Source organism: Acanthochromis polyacanthus, chromosome 17 (genome assembly GCF_021347895.1).
Source record: "Acanthochromis polyacanthus isolate Apoly-LR-REF ecotype Palm Island chromosome 17, KAUST_Apoly_ChrSc, whole genome shotgun sequence".
Lineage (NCBI taxonomy): Eukaryota > Metazoa > Chordata > Actinopteri > Pomacentridae > Acanthochromis > Acanthochromis polyacanthus.
Window position 1 is genome coordinate 31,190,860 of NC_067129.1, and position 17,161 is coordinate 31,208,020.

Consider the following 17,161-nt stretch of genomic DNA (forward strand, 5'->3'; position numbering starts at 1 on the left):
AAATTAATCAGATGAATCAGATGAAGCCATTTAAATGAATCAGTATCACTTTGGTGTAAACATTAGCTAGCGTGACGGCTGAAGAGTGAAGCAGGGGAAGTTGTCTTACTTGAATTATATTCCGGTATTTACTTGTTTAATAAAGCAAAACTTATTCCATTGCTTCTAACTAACATGCACACTTCAATATTTGTTCATTTATTATCGCAATACTGAATCATGTTGACGCACATCGCAGATTTTCCTGATATCATGGAAGTTTTTAGGCATTAAAGTGAAGATTCTTTCAAAAATGATGCCAAGATTTGTTTGAATTTATGAGTTCACTTCATAATAAGTGCAAGAAACGGAAAAAAAAACTTCCTAAAATTAGCATTTGGCAGCCGGCTCTCCTCTGCAGACTTTACAGGTACTAAATCTGTATTTGTGCAGCTTTTCAGGGATTTGTCTCCCAGACTGATTCTGCAGTGGTAAAATCAGGACTCTATGGGCTTCAGATCATCTTTAAGACTCTGGATGATCGTTTCTGCTTCTTGACCTGCTGCAGGATTAATTTCAGACGCCTCCTTCGGGATGCCGCATTAAAATAATCCACCTGGAGCTCAGTCTAACTGTGTCCGGTATCAGCTTCAGAATGTGACATTTTCAAACCTCGCAGACGGCGAATGTCCAGAATGTGTTTGTGCATGTGTGTGTCATGACCAGTGTGGTATTTGTGAACAGCGTGGGTGTATTTGGCAGCGGAGCTTGGACTACAAGAGGCTCTTTTTGCGAGCGAGCTCTGCAGGATCTCAGGTTACAGGAACAGGAGAGGAGACACAAAGAGAGCCTGAGCTCAGGTAGAGCCTGACCTGAGCGCCGAACAACGAGAGTCCTGTTAGAGACGAGGGGGGGGGAGGAAAAGATGCAGCAGGATCTTGGCTGTTGTGGTTTTCAGGAAAGTGGTACAAAACCAGAATGTGGAGATATAAAATGCTAAAATAATTAAAATGTGGGAATAAGGTAGCAGAGAGGAGGAGAGTGAAACTGTCAGGTTCACCTCTGATTCTTAATAATCATCAAGAAGTGTTGACAGATGTAAAGGTCGGACGCATCATTGGGAAAATAAGGACTGCCAACACCTGTTCTAACAACTTTCTCAGTCCACCTTTAAACTACAACAACAGAGAGGTTCTGGTCCAGGTGGAACAGCTCACTGACCAAACTAGATGCTTCTGTGAGCTGCTTCTTGTCCAGTCAGGAAAAGAAGGAGGTGATTTAGTGTCAGCTTTGAACTAAACAGGCCTACTAGCAAGATTTGGTTCAAGAAAATCGTGTAAAATACCTCAAACTACAAACTTTTATGCCAACTACTTCACCCTTTGTTAAGAGCAGTCGATGGAGATTTTCTGCTACTTTAGACTTTAATTTAAAAGTAAACGAAAGTCGAGTCGTCTGCAGAATTACCGAGGAAGTACGGAACTTTAATATTCTTTTATGCTCTTTAAGTCGGACTAAACTTCATAAATAAGAACTTGGAGATCTCTGAGGTGACAGAAAGTATTAGGTTAGCAAGTTATTTTTCTTGTAAAATAATAAAAAGTATCAACAGCTAAAAGAAACAAATCCACCTGTCGGCTCACTCGGACTAATCGTTTCTCCATGTTGGGGATAATTTATAGAAGTACGGGATTAATAAAGTTAGCAGGGTTGTTGTTGTCAGCTCTCTAGCTTTAGGGACGTTTTTAGAGAAAAGTCTTCCACAAACAACCAGAACAACAAACTAAACTGTGACTCTGTCTGATGTGAAGAAAATGAATCCTCCAAGTACTGAATGATGTTAATAAAGGCAGTTAAAGTCAGAGGAAAGACTCTCTGTGGAGATTTTGGTCAAATATTGGTGTTGAAATGCAGAAAAACATCCCATAATCACTTCACACAACTGGAAGTCTATCTGTTAACATGACCAAATCTGACATTGTAAGACTGCTGTTACAACTTTCACAGAAAAAAGACCAGACGTGAAAAAATGCACGTCTGAAAGTGGTTTGTATGACAAAGTAAGGCATTGACGCACATCTGTAACGAATGTAGAAATGTGCAGTTCCGTCCTTGTGGACTGATTCTCATAAACCACAGTTAATTGTAGTATTTCCTGTTCAGTAAACGTTCTCCCCGGCCCTCACCTCTCGGTCAGGGCTTTACTCTGGTTGTCTCTGGCGGCCTGCAGGTCTCTCTCCAGGCGTTTCTTCTCCGTCTCCAGCTTCTCGGCGTCGTTGGGCTCCAGGCGCTGGCGAGGGCCGACGTACTGCAGCTCCTTCAGCAGCTCCTCCTTCTCGTTGATGAGGATGAGGCGGTCTCGCTCCGGGTCCAGCAGCCCCGGCCACGCCTCGCTGTCCAGTCTGGCGATCTGGACCTCGATGGTGGCGATCCTGCAGCAAAAAAAAGGCCAGAAATAAGCAGCTTGGACAAACATTTTCACCTTTTTCTTGCACATAAACGCTGCACCTGGTGCCACTTTGACGTATTTATCTTCCACCTAAAAGCACAAACTCTGTAGCAGATAAAACAGATGAAATGACGTCTACCTTCTCTTGGCTTCCTCATACTTCAGGCTCAGACGAACTTTTTCTGCCAGTTTGTTGGTGCTGGTCATGAACTGATTAGAAAGACGAGAAAACAGCAACATTCAGAGCAGATTTAACTGAAAACCCTGCAGAGAATTACTTTGATGGGATAATCACTTCACATTTCACCAAGTAGGAATGAAGAAAATGTGAAACTTCCTTCCTGTAAATCAGTTATTCAAGTGGTGAGATGATGGTAGAGTGCATCGACTTAGTGAAGATAAGATCAATAAAATAGCAACTAAAAATCAATTATGTTGATTAAAAACAAAGCACATTAAAATGGCTTTTTCCCCAGTGTGTGTGATTATAAAATGGGACTGTTTTAAAAATATATATATATATATTTTTTTATCATTATTAGTTTTTGAACTCTCACTGCCAGATTTTCACTGTATCTAAATCAGCAAAAATATCTGGATTTTGTGTATTTTCATCATTTTTGAAGATGATAGTATTTCACTGTTTTTAAAAGTACTTTTTAAAAAGTTTTTAACTGTATTCTTTAAAAAAAATTCACTGTTATTTTATAGATTTTTGCCATGTTGTCAAATTACAGACAATAATTCAGATTTTTTTAAAAAAGTCACATCAAAATTCTGTATTTGTATTTTTTACTAATGGTAACTTTTTTGATACTGTGTATAAGTTGTATTTTTATTTTGTCAGCTAAAAAAATACCAGTATTTTGCAAGTATTCACTTTTCCAACCGTTCCTACAGTTCTTGAACCCTCGCTACCAGATTTTGCAGTATTTTGATAGGAATGTGTTGTGCAGTGTACATCACACAGACTGTAAAATTTAATGTTTTTAATAGCTTTAGACTGTAATCTTTTGCTGCAATTTTAAAGATTTTCCACGTTATGTTACTTTTTCTCGAACCCTTGATGCTCGATTTTTGATGGTGTTTAGCAGCTTTTTCCCCATGATATCTCTGATTCCTTCTGTAAAGTGATTTAAATGAGACAAATCTAAGAAGAAATGTAGTGACAGATAAAACCAATCAGTCCATCATAGTTTCCAAAAGTCTCTACATTTCTGCCCGCCCAGGTAAAAACAAAACACCAGAGTCTGAAAGCTGAAACAGGCTCAGGAGTGTTTCCAAAAGTCTCTGTTTCCTCATAGTGTTGATGATAAACATGGCAGGAGTCGACCTGGTGTCCACCTTCATCATCTTATACGTGGTAAACTTTTCAATGCTTGTGACGTTTTTTTAAAATAAAATCCAGATCCTCACCTCAGCGGGGATGTCGGTTTGGGATCCAGCGTCAGAGTAAAGTCGGGGGATGGACGCCTCTGAGTTGGTGAGCGACGGACTGCTGCCCCAAAGCTCCTGCTGAGAACCCGAGTCCAGCTGGAAACCGTCCTTCAGCACCGCCAGTTTCTGTAAGACATTAAATAAGTCACAACATGAGCGACCTGCAGCCAGAAAGACGGAATCTGCAGCAGCAAAAACAGGACGGAGGTCAATAGAAGCGTGAGGCTTTACTGCAGAGAGCTTTTCAAACTGTGACAGATCTTAAAACTACAGTCCATTATCATCATCCAGACACTGAATCCTGCAGCAACCAGCGCCGTTACCGAGCGTACAGAGCCGCTCAGTGCAGGTTGTTCTGCTCAAAGAGCAGCCAAACTGTGAAATCTAACAGTCGAAGCTTTCATCTTTACCACCGAGATGGAAATCTGATACGACTGCACGGTTTGTTTTGAAGCCTGCTGAGGAATTCAGTTTAACTTTGATTCTCAGACGAGGCAGAAAACAACAAACAGGAATTCAATGACGCAGCGTAAAGCAACGTTTGTCCTGTTTTATTAAAAACCAGCTCCGAGTGGCAGCTTTCGATCAGAAAAACAGGTGAAAAAAAAGATGTTTCACCATGCTCAATGTATCTCCAACAACCTGCTCCTCTGTTTGCTGTTTCTGAGCCATGCTGCATTTATTTATTCATTTGGTAAACGTGTTCTTGTCGTCTTCGCCTCAAATTGTCCAAAATGATTCAAAGTTTCTCTAAAATAACTTGAAACTTGCTCAAAGCAACATAAGATTGTTAAAAATTGACTCAAAATGTGTAGAAAGTAACAAAAAATGTGCAAACATTTTATAAATTGTATTAAAGTAGCTCAAAATAACTCAAATTGCGTTTAAAATGATAACTTTTGAGTCATTTTGTACAGGTTTCAGTCCAGTTTTGAGTCTCTGCTCATCATCTGTAGAAAGATGTTTCTCCATGCTTAATGTATCTCCAACAACTTCCTCCTCTGTTTGCTGTTTCTGAGTCATGCTGCATTCATTTTATTGATCCAGTAGGTTTGATTTTCCTCTTTTAAGGACGTTTTGAGACGTTTTTAGTACATTGTCGACAATTTGCGAGTCATTTTCTGACAACATTTATGTTATTATGGACACATTTTAAGACATATAGATGATTACTGATGCATTTTGGAAGTGTTCAAGTCATTTTAGACAATTTTTTCTAAATCTTGGGAGAGTTTCTGTCATTTTGGACACGTTTGCCACTTTTGGACAAATCTGTTGAGTCATTTTAGTCAATTATTGAGTAGTTTCAGAAGAGTTTATTGATCAGATTTGTGTCGTTCTGGACACATTTCAAGACACTTAATGGTCATTTTGGGACGTTTTGTGTCATTTTCACAATCTTTTTGGACAAACTGAGTCATTTAGACAATTTATTTAAATCATTTTGGACAAATTTTGTGCCATTTTTAATATTTCTATTTTTACTGCCTTTGCAAAGTTTTCCACCAATTCTTTCCACCAGCTTGTTTATATGCAGATTTACTCCACATATTCACACCCACAGCCACACAAGCAGACAGCAGACGCACAACAACAACAACAGACGAACTCGCAGATATTCAGACTGAGCTGTCAGCTGCAGATGGTAAAGGGGGAGGACGGGGGAGGCGGTGAGGAGACGATGTATTATTGAACACCTCCAAACCAGTTCAACAAACCTGCAGCCAGATCTGAGGTATTTCAAATCTATACGGAGGCTCCATTAGCACGGCGATTAATTACAGAAAATGTGCTGAAAATGATTTGTTTAATATGCAGACGCAGATGTGCAGGAGACTCACAGACCTGCAGGAAAACAACAGAAAACACTGGTTTTTTTCGGTCATCACATCCGAGCCTAAAGCCAGAAATCAAACAGACGAGTTCATCTCTATTCCCTTCATGCACACCTGTAAACAGACTCCACGTCCCATCATGCAACTTTAATACGCTCTGCAGCTCTATGAACGACTCCACGCTGCACTGAAGACCAAAGTAAAGGACGGAGGGAGAAGAAATAAAAAAAAACTATGAATCTGAGGAGAGAACAGACGAGGAATGTGAATGTGAACATTTCAAACTCCTCAGAAGAAGCAGCCGTTGAACTATTTATTTACAACATACGTCACTGTCCTCAGCCGCTGGTAAAAAAAAAATAAAAAAATCATTATTTTCTCTGTTCCGTCGTCTTTTGGTTTATTTTTGACCGAGCGCTTCGTGTCTCTGAAGCCTGAAATTCATCCGTGACTGTTGTGTAAATAAGATATTAGATTTACCGAAGAGACAAACAATCAGCAGAACATTAATCTGACGATCAAATAATCACAATAATAGCGTTTATTTATGCAGCACTTCTGTTAACAACGGTGCTTTACCGCTGGAAAAAAAGACTAAAAGCATCAATAAGGATGAAAGACAAGCAACAAAGATCAGAAAAGCACAGAACAAAGAAAAAATCATCATAAAACAGAGCAGAAAGAAATAATTAAATTGATCAAATTAAATTTAGAAAAAATACATGAAATAACAGCATTTTATTAAATTAAAAAATATGTTAAATTAAATGCTAAAATAACTGTCAAATGTCACCTTGGATTTTTTTTATTTAATGTAAATATGTTTATTCTATCTTGAGTGTTGAACCAGAACTGATGTCTTTTTAGACTTTTAGGAACAGCTAAAAATGCTTCACTGAATGAAAAAAATTTCACAATTACAAATATAAAATAATCAATTTAATGTACAAATAAATTATCAAATAAACTGCAAGGGATTTTTAAACAAAAAAATTGCATTATATTACATTTTTAATGAACTAATTATACTCAAATTTTAATTAAATTAAAGATCAAATAAACTGAATACATTTAATCCATTTATTAATTTTTTTAATTTTTTAAAATATATTAAATTAAAATACATTTAAAATAATCAATTAAATGTAAAAATAAGCAAATAAATGAATCATTAAACTGTATTAAAATTTTAAAGTAAATCAATTGCATTGACAACATTGCTTACATTTTTAAATGAACAAAATTACAATAAAAATTGTAATCACATTACAAAGTAAAATATAATAAATAAAATAAATTAAATTAAAAAATGTTATAAAATTCCAATTTTAAAAAAATATTAAAATACATTTAAAAAATCAATTAAATGAAAAAAACAAATAAAAAATTACATTTTAAAATAAATAAATTGCATTGCATTACACTTTTTAAATGAACTTAATTACATTTTTTAAGTAAAATCCAACTAATTAAATAAATGTAATTAAATCCAAAGATTTAACTAAATTATACTTTCAAAATCTAAATAAAATACATTTGAATGTTTGAAAATGTAAACCAAATTGAATAAAAATTAAATAAAACATTGTAAATTAAACATTTTTGATGCTGCAATGTGAATTATTTCCTGCTTTCAGGCCCTAAAATGTGAAAATTTGCTGTTTTTTGCTGTTGACAAACATCTGGAGACGTCACTTTGCATTGTTTTATCTTTTACTTACTGTAATTATACAGTTTAAAGTTTAAAAAAAAAAGAAGAAAGGGGGGCCAGGAAACAAAGAATAAATCAGAACACAAGCACAGATGAGGACACGGAAATAAAAAATCATAAACAATGTAAATAAATAATGACCTGGGAAAACAACCAGGATATTAACTCGTGATGAAAATAAATATTTCATACTGACAGAAAAAAAAATCAGATTGGTGTGGGAATCTGTTATCTCTGCAGCCACAAAGAGCCAGTCCGAGTCGATACCAGTCGAGTTAAAAGGGAAATAAAAGCTCAAACACACGTCGTCTTCCATCCTAAACTGACTGGCCGTCGCATTAAAACACCAGCTGCCTCCCTGCAGCTCCACCGAGCCTCTAAAGCTCTTTTACTACATCTGGCTGCTTCTTTTTTTCACACCAATATAACGTGAAGCGATAAAATGCTGCCGCAGACTCTCCTGGGTCGTCTGATGCCCTCGTCTCCTTGGTGATATTCCTCCACCTCCTCGTATGCGCTCATTTTCCATCATAAATCGCTCCGTCTCAGAGCCTTCTGAGAGGTACTTTTACTCTGGAAGCTCGTCCAGAGGTCGTCCGGTACATTTTAGGTGCATATTGTGACTCATTTTACCTCCACGACACAATCTGACCTTTCAAAGTAAAGCAGCAGAGCAGCCTGGAAGCTCAAACCACACGGTCTGCTTCGATTCGAGAGTAAAACTGCACGTTTCTTCTCGACATAGTGGCCTCACTGTGATTCCTGACATGTTTCACGTGGCTCTGCGGATCAGATGTCGCTATTTGGATTGTCTGTCTCCTCTTCCCTTCCTCTTTTGTCTGACATCCAGCCTCCAGCGGCCGTTAAACAAACTTTTTGAGGCGGAACAAGTTCTGCACTAATCTCATGTTCTGGCTTTAAAGAAAGAAGAAGTTGGTCTGATTCAGGTTCAGCAGAGCAGCAGTTAGTTTTAATTTCATTCAAATGATTTAATAAAAGTGACTCAACACGGATACAAAGAAGTAATTTGACACTCCGACATGTTTATATTAAAGAAGGAAATCGTGTTTTGCCTGCAAATGAAGCAGTCTGGTGGAAATACGAGAACAAAATGTTGCTTTTAAAGAGAATAAAATTTCTCATTTGGTGCCTAAAACTGTGCAGATTTTTTTTCTAAATTAAATTGTGGAAAGACTACAACTCCCATGATCCTTTGTGAAGAAGCCACAGTTTCATTAGTTGATAAATTCACCCAATTTTTACCCAGAATTTACCTTCCATCCTCATCTAGAGACATAAAATAGAAATCCAAGCTCAGTTTTTTTAATTATTAATATTATGTATTTATTATATATTTATTTATCACAGATTTTTTTGAACAAGATTTTATTATTTATCCAGAAATGAAGCTCACAGGTTGTCATTTATTAATATGCTTTTCATTCATTCAGGATTACTGAAGTACTTCTATATTTACTAACTTTAGGAGGGACAAAATGTGCCTGAATTTACAGTTTTGTGTTTACACTTTGGTGCTTTTTTGTTTAAAATGAATGCCGGACAAATTCTGCATTTCTCACTGAGATAAATTTACAAATTTAATGACTAAACTGGATTTCTGAATCATTTAAACTGAGAAGAGTTTGTGTTTCAACTGTGAGCTGCAGAACATCTTTGAATAGAACCAGATATTCCTCCAATTCGACTGATTTCTGCTTATTTCATTTTTAATTTCACGCCTTCAAAGCATACTTTCTGTAAACCGTAAAAGCTGACGAGTCTTAAAGTGATTCTGCATCTTAAAATCTCCACAGCAAAACTCAGTTATTGAGTTAAAGGTGGGTTTTTGTCCGTTTTTGGCTCACTTTGTTTTTCCTGTAACAATGTGAATTTCTCCTGGTGTGGGGAGAAATAAAGGACTATCTTATCTTATCTTACAGATGTGATGATAAACTTGTTTTTCTACCTGCATGAGCTCCTGCTTCTCCTTCTCCCCGGAGCTGATGGCGTCTCGGATGGATCGAACCTCGCTGAGGATGGCCTGAGCCTCCTGAAGCTTGTATCCATACGGACTGTTGGACACCTTCTGGTCGATCCTGGAGGTGACGAAGAGGAAGAGGAAGAGGAAGAGGAAGAGGAAGAGGAAGAGGTCAGTTTGGATTCAGAACAACCTGAGCAGCTGCTGAAGTCATTTTTTGGACTTTTTTCTGACCAAACGCGGAACAGATTCACCAATAAAATGCAAATAACTATTAGTAATGCTGCATAATATTCAGTTCCTCATTTTAAACAACTAAATTACAAAAGAACTCCGTCTGACAGAACACTAAATGTTTGTGGATTCACTGAGTTTTCTGTTGTTTCTCATTGTTTAAACAAGACACAGAGTTTGTTGACCTGCAGCCTCCACATGCGCTGAGCGAAAAGAGTGAAAAACAGCAGAGAAACACTGAAAAGGAAGACCTGGTTGAAATTTTTAAAAAAGCATGAGTTGTATGGAAATATTTCAGCCACAGACCAAAAGAGAGACGAGACGAAGCAGCAAATTAGTTTGAGCGCGTATGATGAGTCAGATCTGAATGACCCTAAATTATCCCCAACATGAAGACAGGATTGATAAAGTAGTTAGATTACATCACATACTATCAGAATTATCAGTGTCTGCTCCTAGTTTAGATTCAGTATTGACTGTTTTTGTGTTATTATGCATTAAATATCACTTGTATAATCTCTCAAATACGTCTAAATGAAGCCGGGACGAACATTAATGAAAAAGCGACGCCGGTTTAACGCATTTTAGACGTAGACGCAGCTCTGAATGCAACATCAAATGTCTGTTCCTCTTCCATGTAACACATTGGATCCAGTTTTTGGCTGCCGTCAGACTGGGAAAACCCAGCTGTAGGGAAAACCACCATCAGAGGCAGCAGCAGCAGCAGCTATGTAAACCCGGTCATCGACAAGTCATGCATGCATGTGAACAACCGGTCCTTCCACATTCTTCAGAGAGGGAAGAGGGGAGGGAGGTTTGGGAGAAAACAAGGTAGAGAGAGAATGAGGAAGTGAGGGAGGGAGGTATTTGTCTGTAACAGGCAGAGGGAACAACTAATCCTCTCAAAGTCCTCCTCAAACGTCGACTTACTCCGAGCCAAAGAGCTGCTGTGAACCTTTTTATGTGTGAAATCACAAGAGCCACTTTACTGTAACACATGCAGAAAGAGACATCCACGCATTCTGAATGCTGAAATTGTGATGTTTTATTAAGCTCCTTTATCTCAAACATCGAAACCACCTGTGAGTGCAGAGAGACCTTTGGCCTTGAGTTGTCGAATACAGAATGAAAATACGGATTTCAGTTGTTTCTTCCTGACTGTAATTTGCTGCTGAAAGTTTTAAAACACTATTTACAGGATGCATGGTCAGAACTATGAGCCTAGTAAGAAGAAATAATGCAGCCCAGCAGTATTCTCCATGATTTTACACTGCGCTTCCATAAAACTGAGGGAAAATAACTTTCTAAAGAAGGGTAAAGATTCAAAAGTTTGGGGTCAACCGGACATTTTCGTGTTCTCCATGAAAACTCCCACTTTTATTCATGTGCTAACATAACTGCACAAGGGTTTTCTAATCCTCAATGAGCCTTTCAACACCATTAGCTAACACAATGTAGCATTAGAACACAGGAGTGATGGTTGCTGGAAATGTTCCTCTGTACCCCTATGGAGATTAGGGCTGGACCCGAAAATCCCGAGTATCTGAATATTCGTTCGCTGTGGCGGTATCCGGATATTAATTATTTTGGTATCCAAACATTGCCCCCCACCCCAACCAAGACAAGATGCTGAAGACCTCCGCTGTGTGGGAATTCTTCAGTTTAAAACGAAGGACCCGGGAGACCAGACGAATGGATCTGAATATTCGGGCCGTCTCCGCCACAAGCCCCGCCCCCCGTCGGACGTTACGGAGCGGAACGAATATCCGGATATTCGTCTTTAATAGGGCCCGAATATCCAGAGGACAGAAACCACTATTCAGGCCAGCCCTAATGGACATATCCCATTAAAAATTAGCTGTTTCCAGCTACAATAGTCATTTAGCACATTAACAATGACTAGACTGGATTTATGGGTAATTTAATGTCATCCTCATTGGAAAAAAAAACTGCTTTTCTTTCAAAAAATAAGGGCATTTCTATGCGACCCCAAACTTTTGAACAGTTGTGTACATTTGCAAATATGTGCAGCTCCTCTGCTTTTAAAACTCCAAACTATGAGTTAAAAAAAATCAGGAACTTCTCGGCTGAACTGCAGGTTGTGTATACAAAGAAGAGAGAAGAAACTAATTAAAAATGTAAATAGCTAAATATCTGCAGTATGTAGTTTTTTCCAGTTTTGATAAAACTTGTGATCACTTGAAAAACGGTTAGTCTCAGCTTTTTTAATTTAATAAGAGTAAAATGCCAAATGACGGCATTTATCAGGGCCAGAACATCTACAATTATCACATCTCTTCAGACTTAAACTGAAACTTAAACTCTGAATATTCCACCAAACTCACTTAAAAATTGACCCAAAATAAACAATTTTCACCAGATTCCTCCTTTGCAGCTGCAAAAAAATCCAGACATTTGAGACAAAAATGGGAATAAATTCAATTGTAAGCAGCAAATTATCTGTACAGTTGTTGTTTCTATGGAGCTGCAGGACTTTATACTGCAGTGAAAAATGAACCGACGGGAGCAGAAAAATGCTCATAAAAACATCCAGAAGTTCAGAGGGTTAATCTCTCCTTGTTTTAGAGTTTTAAGTCCTGAAGAAGAAGAAAAAATCCAGACTTTTGAGACAAATATGGGAATAAATTAAAACGTAAGCAGTAAATTATCTGTAGCATGTAGAGCCAGCGTGTTTCCCAGCTGCTAGAACTTGCTGGACATGTTGATTTAAGGTTTTTACAATTTTAATCAAAGAAAATAAACTTGTATTTGCGTGATTTATGGCTTTATAACTGTGTAATATATAACATTGAAGTGGAAAAAAATGAGCCAACAGTGAGCAAAAATGAGACAGGAGCAGAAAAACATTCATAAAAACAGGCAGAAGGTTAATCTAAAATGTGCTTTTGTCTCCTTGTTTTGGAGTCACCTCTGATTTATCGTACACAAACATCAGCTATAAATTTGCATTTTTCTGTACGCTTTCCATGTTTCTTATCAGGAAACGTTGCCTCTCCTGTGCAGCAGCAGCATTTAGTGAAATCTTATCAGAGGCTGAGTGTGCGGCTGCATTCCAGTCTAAGCCTATTCGTATTCCTGCAAACAGCGATTGGCTGCTGAATGCCGTCCGACGACTGTAACAGGAGAGGAAAGTCACGGAGGAATGCCGTCCGACCGCTCTGCCTCAGCTACTCTTTAATCCTCCTGACACTCTCACTGTGCTGCGGGAGGCAAGACAAACAGACCGGACATTCCTGTTCAATCCAGCAGCAGGAAAAAAAAAGAAAAAAGTATGAAAGCCTCGTCCCCTTTCAGATGGACGCTCTCGACCGACAGCCACCTTTAGTATCGCCGATTCGTTTTCGGAGGTATCAAAAGTAGGTCAGGAAGCAAATGAGAGGCAGCTGCCGCTTCATCGGAGCATTTATAGAGGTGTTTAATGATGGGATGGAATGCGCGATAACGCCGAGGCGATAAGCAACGCGATAAGCTGCAGTTTACACGCGTTTCAGTGCAAATTCCAACAACGCAGGACGTCCAGGATCTGTTATCTCATCGCTCATGTGATGCAGATAAAAGTTCAGGATCTGACACATGAAAGACAAGAGGCGGCGGTAATGGAAGAAGAGTGGAAACGTGCCACAAACGCCGCACGTGTGAGATACGTCGTCTTGTTTTTGTCAGAAAACTGCTGATCAGAGCGCAAATGTGACCTGAAAATGTGTTCATTTTTGTTGCAACACAGGGAAGAGATGCTACCTGTTAGCAAAGTGAAAAAAGACAACATTAAATCAGCAAATACTGAGTCTGTATCAACCAAATATCATCTTACTGTGTATAAGTGACTCCACCTGCAGCTTCATTGGCCTAAACTAATTATAAACTCACATATGTACAGCTAGTCCTGCTACTCCACAATCTTAGATCTCAGTCAGAGTTTATTTATTTTCTATTTGAGACCCAAAACTAACTTCTGTGAAACGTTTTTGGCCGAATTTTGACAAATTCCTGCTTTCGTATCTGGAGATATTGGCAATTTCATATTCGAAAAAATTGTAAGCCATTTTCGATCATCAATATCTCCAGAAAAACAAAAGAAATTTGGTAAGAAATTGGACAAAATAGTTTCCGGTAGATACAAAAGACTGAACGGCTGCTGCAGATGTCAGATTTCTAATCACTGTCATAGGTGTCTTGGTGGCCTCCCTCACTAGTCTCGTTCTTGTAATTCCCTCAGAGGAGTCATAGTCCTAAAAGTGAAATGAATGCAAGCAGAAAAATATCTCAAAAATATCAAATAAAACTTTTATCTCCTAGGACTTCTACAAAGGCAACGGCCACAGCAGAGCGACTGTAGACATTTTAACTCCCATTAAAGGTCAACTGATGAATTTATGGTGGGAAGTTGCAGCTCTAGTTTGGATTTTCTGACATTAATATTTCATCCAGACCTTTAAAGAAGCTAATTCCAACTAAAGAAATATAAAAAGACACCACGTTAACCGATAAGAGAAGCCTCCACCTGATCTTGGCGGTGAGCTTAAGTCGAAGGACGTTCTGCAGGAGAATGTGAAACTCAAACACCAGAGGAAGGTCACACTTTCACTTGCTATTCAAGTCAGACTCCGAGCGCCTCGCTCCGCTCGTCAAACTAAATGAAGAGCCCAGGCGGCGGCCCGAGAGGTGAGGATCAGATCCCAGAGTCGGCCGTCAACAAACACACCTGCCAACGTGCCCTTCAGAGAGGATGCGAGGTGGAGGAGGACCAACTGGAAAACCTCCAGGAGCGAACACGAGCGCTGAGGCACAAACAGGAGAACAGCAGGAGGTGTGTGATGACTTACTCTTTGAGGGTCGCAAAGCCTTGTTCTTTGTACTGTAGCTCCTGCTTCATACAGGCCAGGTCCCGCTTCAGCTTGTTCACCTGAAAAAGAGGAAATAAAACGGAGGTCCTAACAGAAATCTGTAGAAATGGGTCACAAATACAGCACCTATGAAAAAGTATACATTCCCCTTAGACGTTTTCCCTTTCATTGTTTTTTAATACTGAGTCACGGTCAAATTGAATTAGGTTTACAAAAACAAAGACTCTTTCATGTCAAAGTGAATCTTTGGCTGCACATCTGCAATTTCACCCTATTCTTCTTTGGAAAGCTGTTCAAATTCTGTCAGGTAACACAGGAACCATCGTGACTAAACAGCTCTTCCCAAGTCCAGACAGTAATTCTCAGTTGGATTGAGGTCTGGACTCTGACTCGGCTTCTAGATCTTTGACTGTTTGCTTCGGCTCATCGTCTTGAAGGAAAACAAATTTTCTCCAAGTCTCAGTTCTCTTCAGACTCCATCAGGTCATCCTCCAGGATTTCTACAGACTTTGCTCACTTATTTCACCCTCTGCCTTTACAAGCCTTCCAGGAGGAACATCCCTACATCATGATGATGTCACCTCCATGCTTCACAGTGGGGGTGCCACATTTGCAATGATGTATAAAAAAAACGTGTCTAGTCTGATGACCTAGAAGCTCTATTCTGGTCTCCTCAGACCAAAGAACCTTCTTTCAGTTGACTTCAGAGTCTCCACATGTCTTCTGATGAGCTCCAGTTGAGATTTAATGAGTTTTTTTCAAACATCTTTCTCTTACTCTATCGAAAAGTTTGACTGGTAAAGAACAGACAATAGCTGTTGTAGTCTAATCTCAGCTGCTGAAGCTTGGAACTCCTTCAGAGGAATCATAGCAGTCTTGGTGGCCTCCCTCATTACTCTAATTATTGTAACTTCTTCAGAGGAATCATAGTAGTCTTGGTGGCCTCCGTCATTACTCTAATTATTGTAACTTCTTTATTGAAGTCATTACTCTAATTATTGTAACTTCTTTAGGGAAGTCATGGGTGTCTTGGTGGCCTCCTTCACTAGTCTCTTTCTTGCTATATTACTGAATTTCTGAGGATGTCCTGCTCTAGTCAGATGTAAACGTGCTTCATATCCCTTCAATTTCTTAAAGATGGATTTAACTGGACTCCAAGAGATATTCAGAGACTTGGAGATGTTCTTGTCTCATCCCCTGACCGATGCTTTTCAATGACATTTTATCAGAGTTTCTTGGAGTATTCTTTAGTCTTCATGGTGTCGTTCTATCCAGTGGTGCTGATCCAGCAGAGACTGGAACTTCCAGATCGAGGAGTTGTTATACTAGAATCACTGAGATACATTCACTGACCTCAGATGATCAGTTTTTGTACAGCACTAGTCTTTCCATGAGATCAGTCAAACAGAGCATATACAGACTGAAGCGTTAAATGGGGAATTCACAAACTCCCAAGCAGCAACGATGAGTTTTAATATGCGATTATTGGACCAGTTTAACTGCTAAACATGTGACTGAAGCTGGACTCAGGTGACTTCAGCACATATTTGATCGTCTACCAGGAGGAGTGAATGTACGTTTCCTTTTCAGCATGAACAATAGGAGCACACACATGTAATCCAAACAGGAGTAAGTTCTGAAACTGTAGCTAGCAAACACAAAGGCAGCAGCGGAAGTAAACTGAACGTTTGGAGTCTTTGGTGGGAGAAACTCTTACCCGACTTTTGGCAGTGGCTATTTCTGCTTTGAGGATCTCTGGGTCGTATTTGCTGGACGAGGACGATCTGGAGTTCACTACAGGAAAAAAAAAGATTTCAAGAAAAAGACTGGTATTCATGTTTTTTTGTTATTTTTGCTTCTGTATTTATCCCTAAATGTATTTTTCTTTTCTTTATTATAAAGTTATTGACATATACAGGAACGAAATATTAAATAACGTTAAATAATTAAATTTAATATTTCTATATTTCTTCATTTCAACTTTTATACATTTATTTATCACATTTAGTTTTTTTTTCCACTTTTTAAAATTTGATGTTATCAGGATTATTTTATAACAAATTTTTTAAAATTATTTTTAAAATGTATTTACGACAATAGTATTTTTAAATTTCCATTTATCATTTTCTAATTTACTATAAATGTTATTTATATTCTTTTTATTTAATAATAATGCTGTATAATTAATAACATACAATATATATTTCAATCTTACAGCATTTTTTTGCAATCTATCTGTTATATATGTTTGAACTGTAATTTTATCTTAATTTTGTATATTTATTTAATAACAAAGAATTTTTAATTCAATTTTTTGTATATATATTCTTAGAACACATTTGTTGAATGTTTTTACAATAATTTTACTTCATCAATTTAGCATATTTTTTAATAACAAAGAATTTTTAATTCAATGTTACTGCATTTTTGTATTTATATTCTTAAAACATATTTGTTAAATATGTTTTTACTGCAATTTTACTTTATTAATTTAGTATATTTATTTAATAACAAACACTTTTTAACTGAATGTCATTGCATTTTTTTATTTTTACTCTTAAAACAAATCTGTTAAATATATTTTTTTAACTGCAATTTTATTTTATTAATTTAGTATATTTATTTAAAAACAAACACTTTTTAATTGAATGTTGTTGCATTTTTTTACATTTT

At 37.7% G+C, this 17,161-nt stretch overlaps 1 protein-coding gene across 1 annotated transcript in view; it reads right to left on the reverse strand.

Annotated features, from left to right (window-relative positions):
* Nucleotides 1–17,161, reverse strand: part of wwc1 (WW and C2 domain containing 1) — an 89,066-nt gene that overhangs the window by 40,968 nt on the left and 30,937 nt on the right. Inside the window, exons 4-9 of the mRNA XM_051937402.1 lie at nt 16,206–16,282; nt 14,468–14,547; nt 9,378–9,507; nt 3,845–3,991; nt 2,568–2,638; nt 2,166–2,411 (exon numbers count right to left, since the gene is read on the reverse strand). Coding sequence (XP_051793362.1) covers nt 2,166–2,411; nt 2,568–2,638; nt 3,845–3,991; nt 9,378–9,507; nt 14,468–14,547; nt 16,206–16,282 — 751 coding nt within the window. The remainder of the gene's footprint in view (nt 1–2,165; nt 2,412–2,567; nt 2,639–3,844; nt 3,992–9,377; nt 9,508–14,467; nt 14,548–16,205; nt 16,283–17,161) is intronic.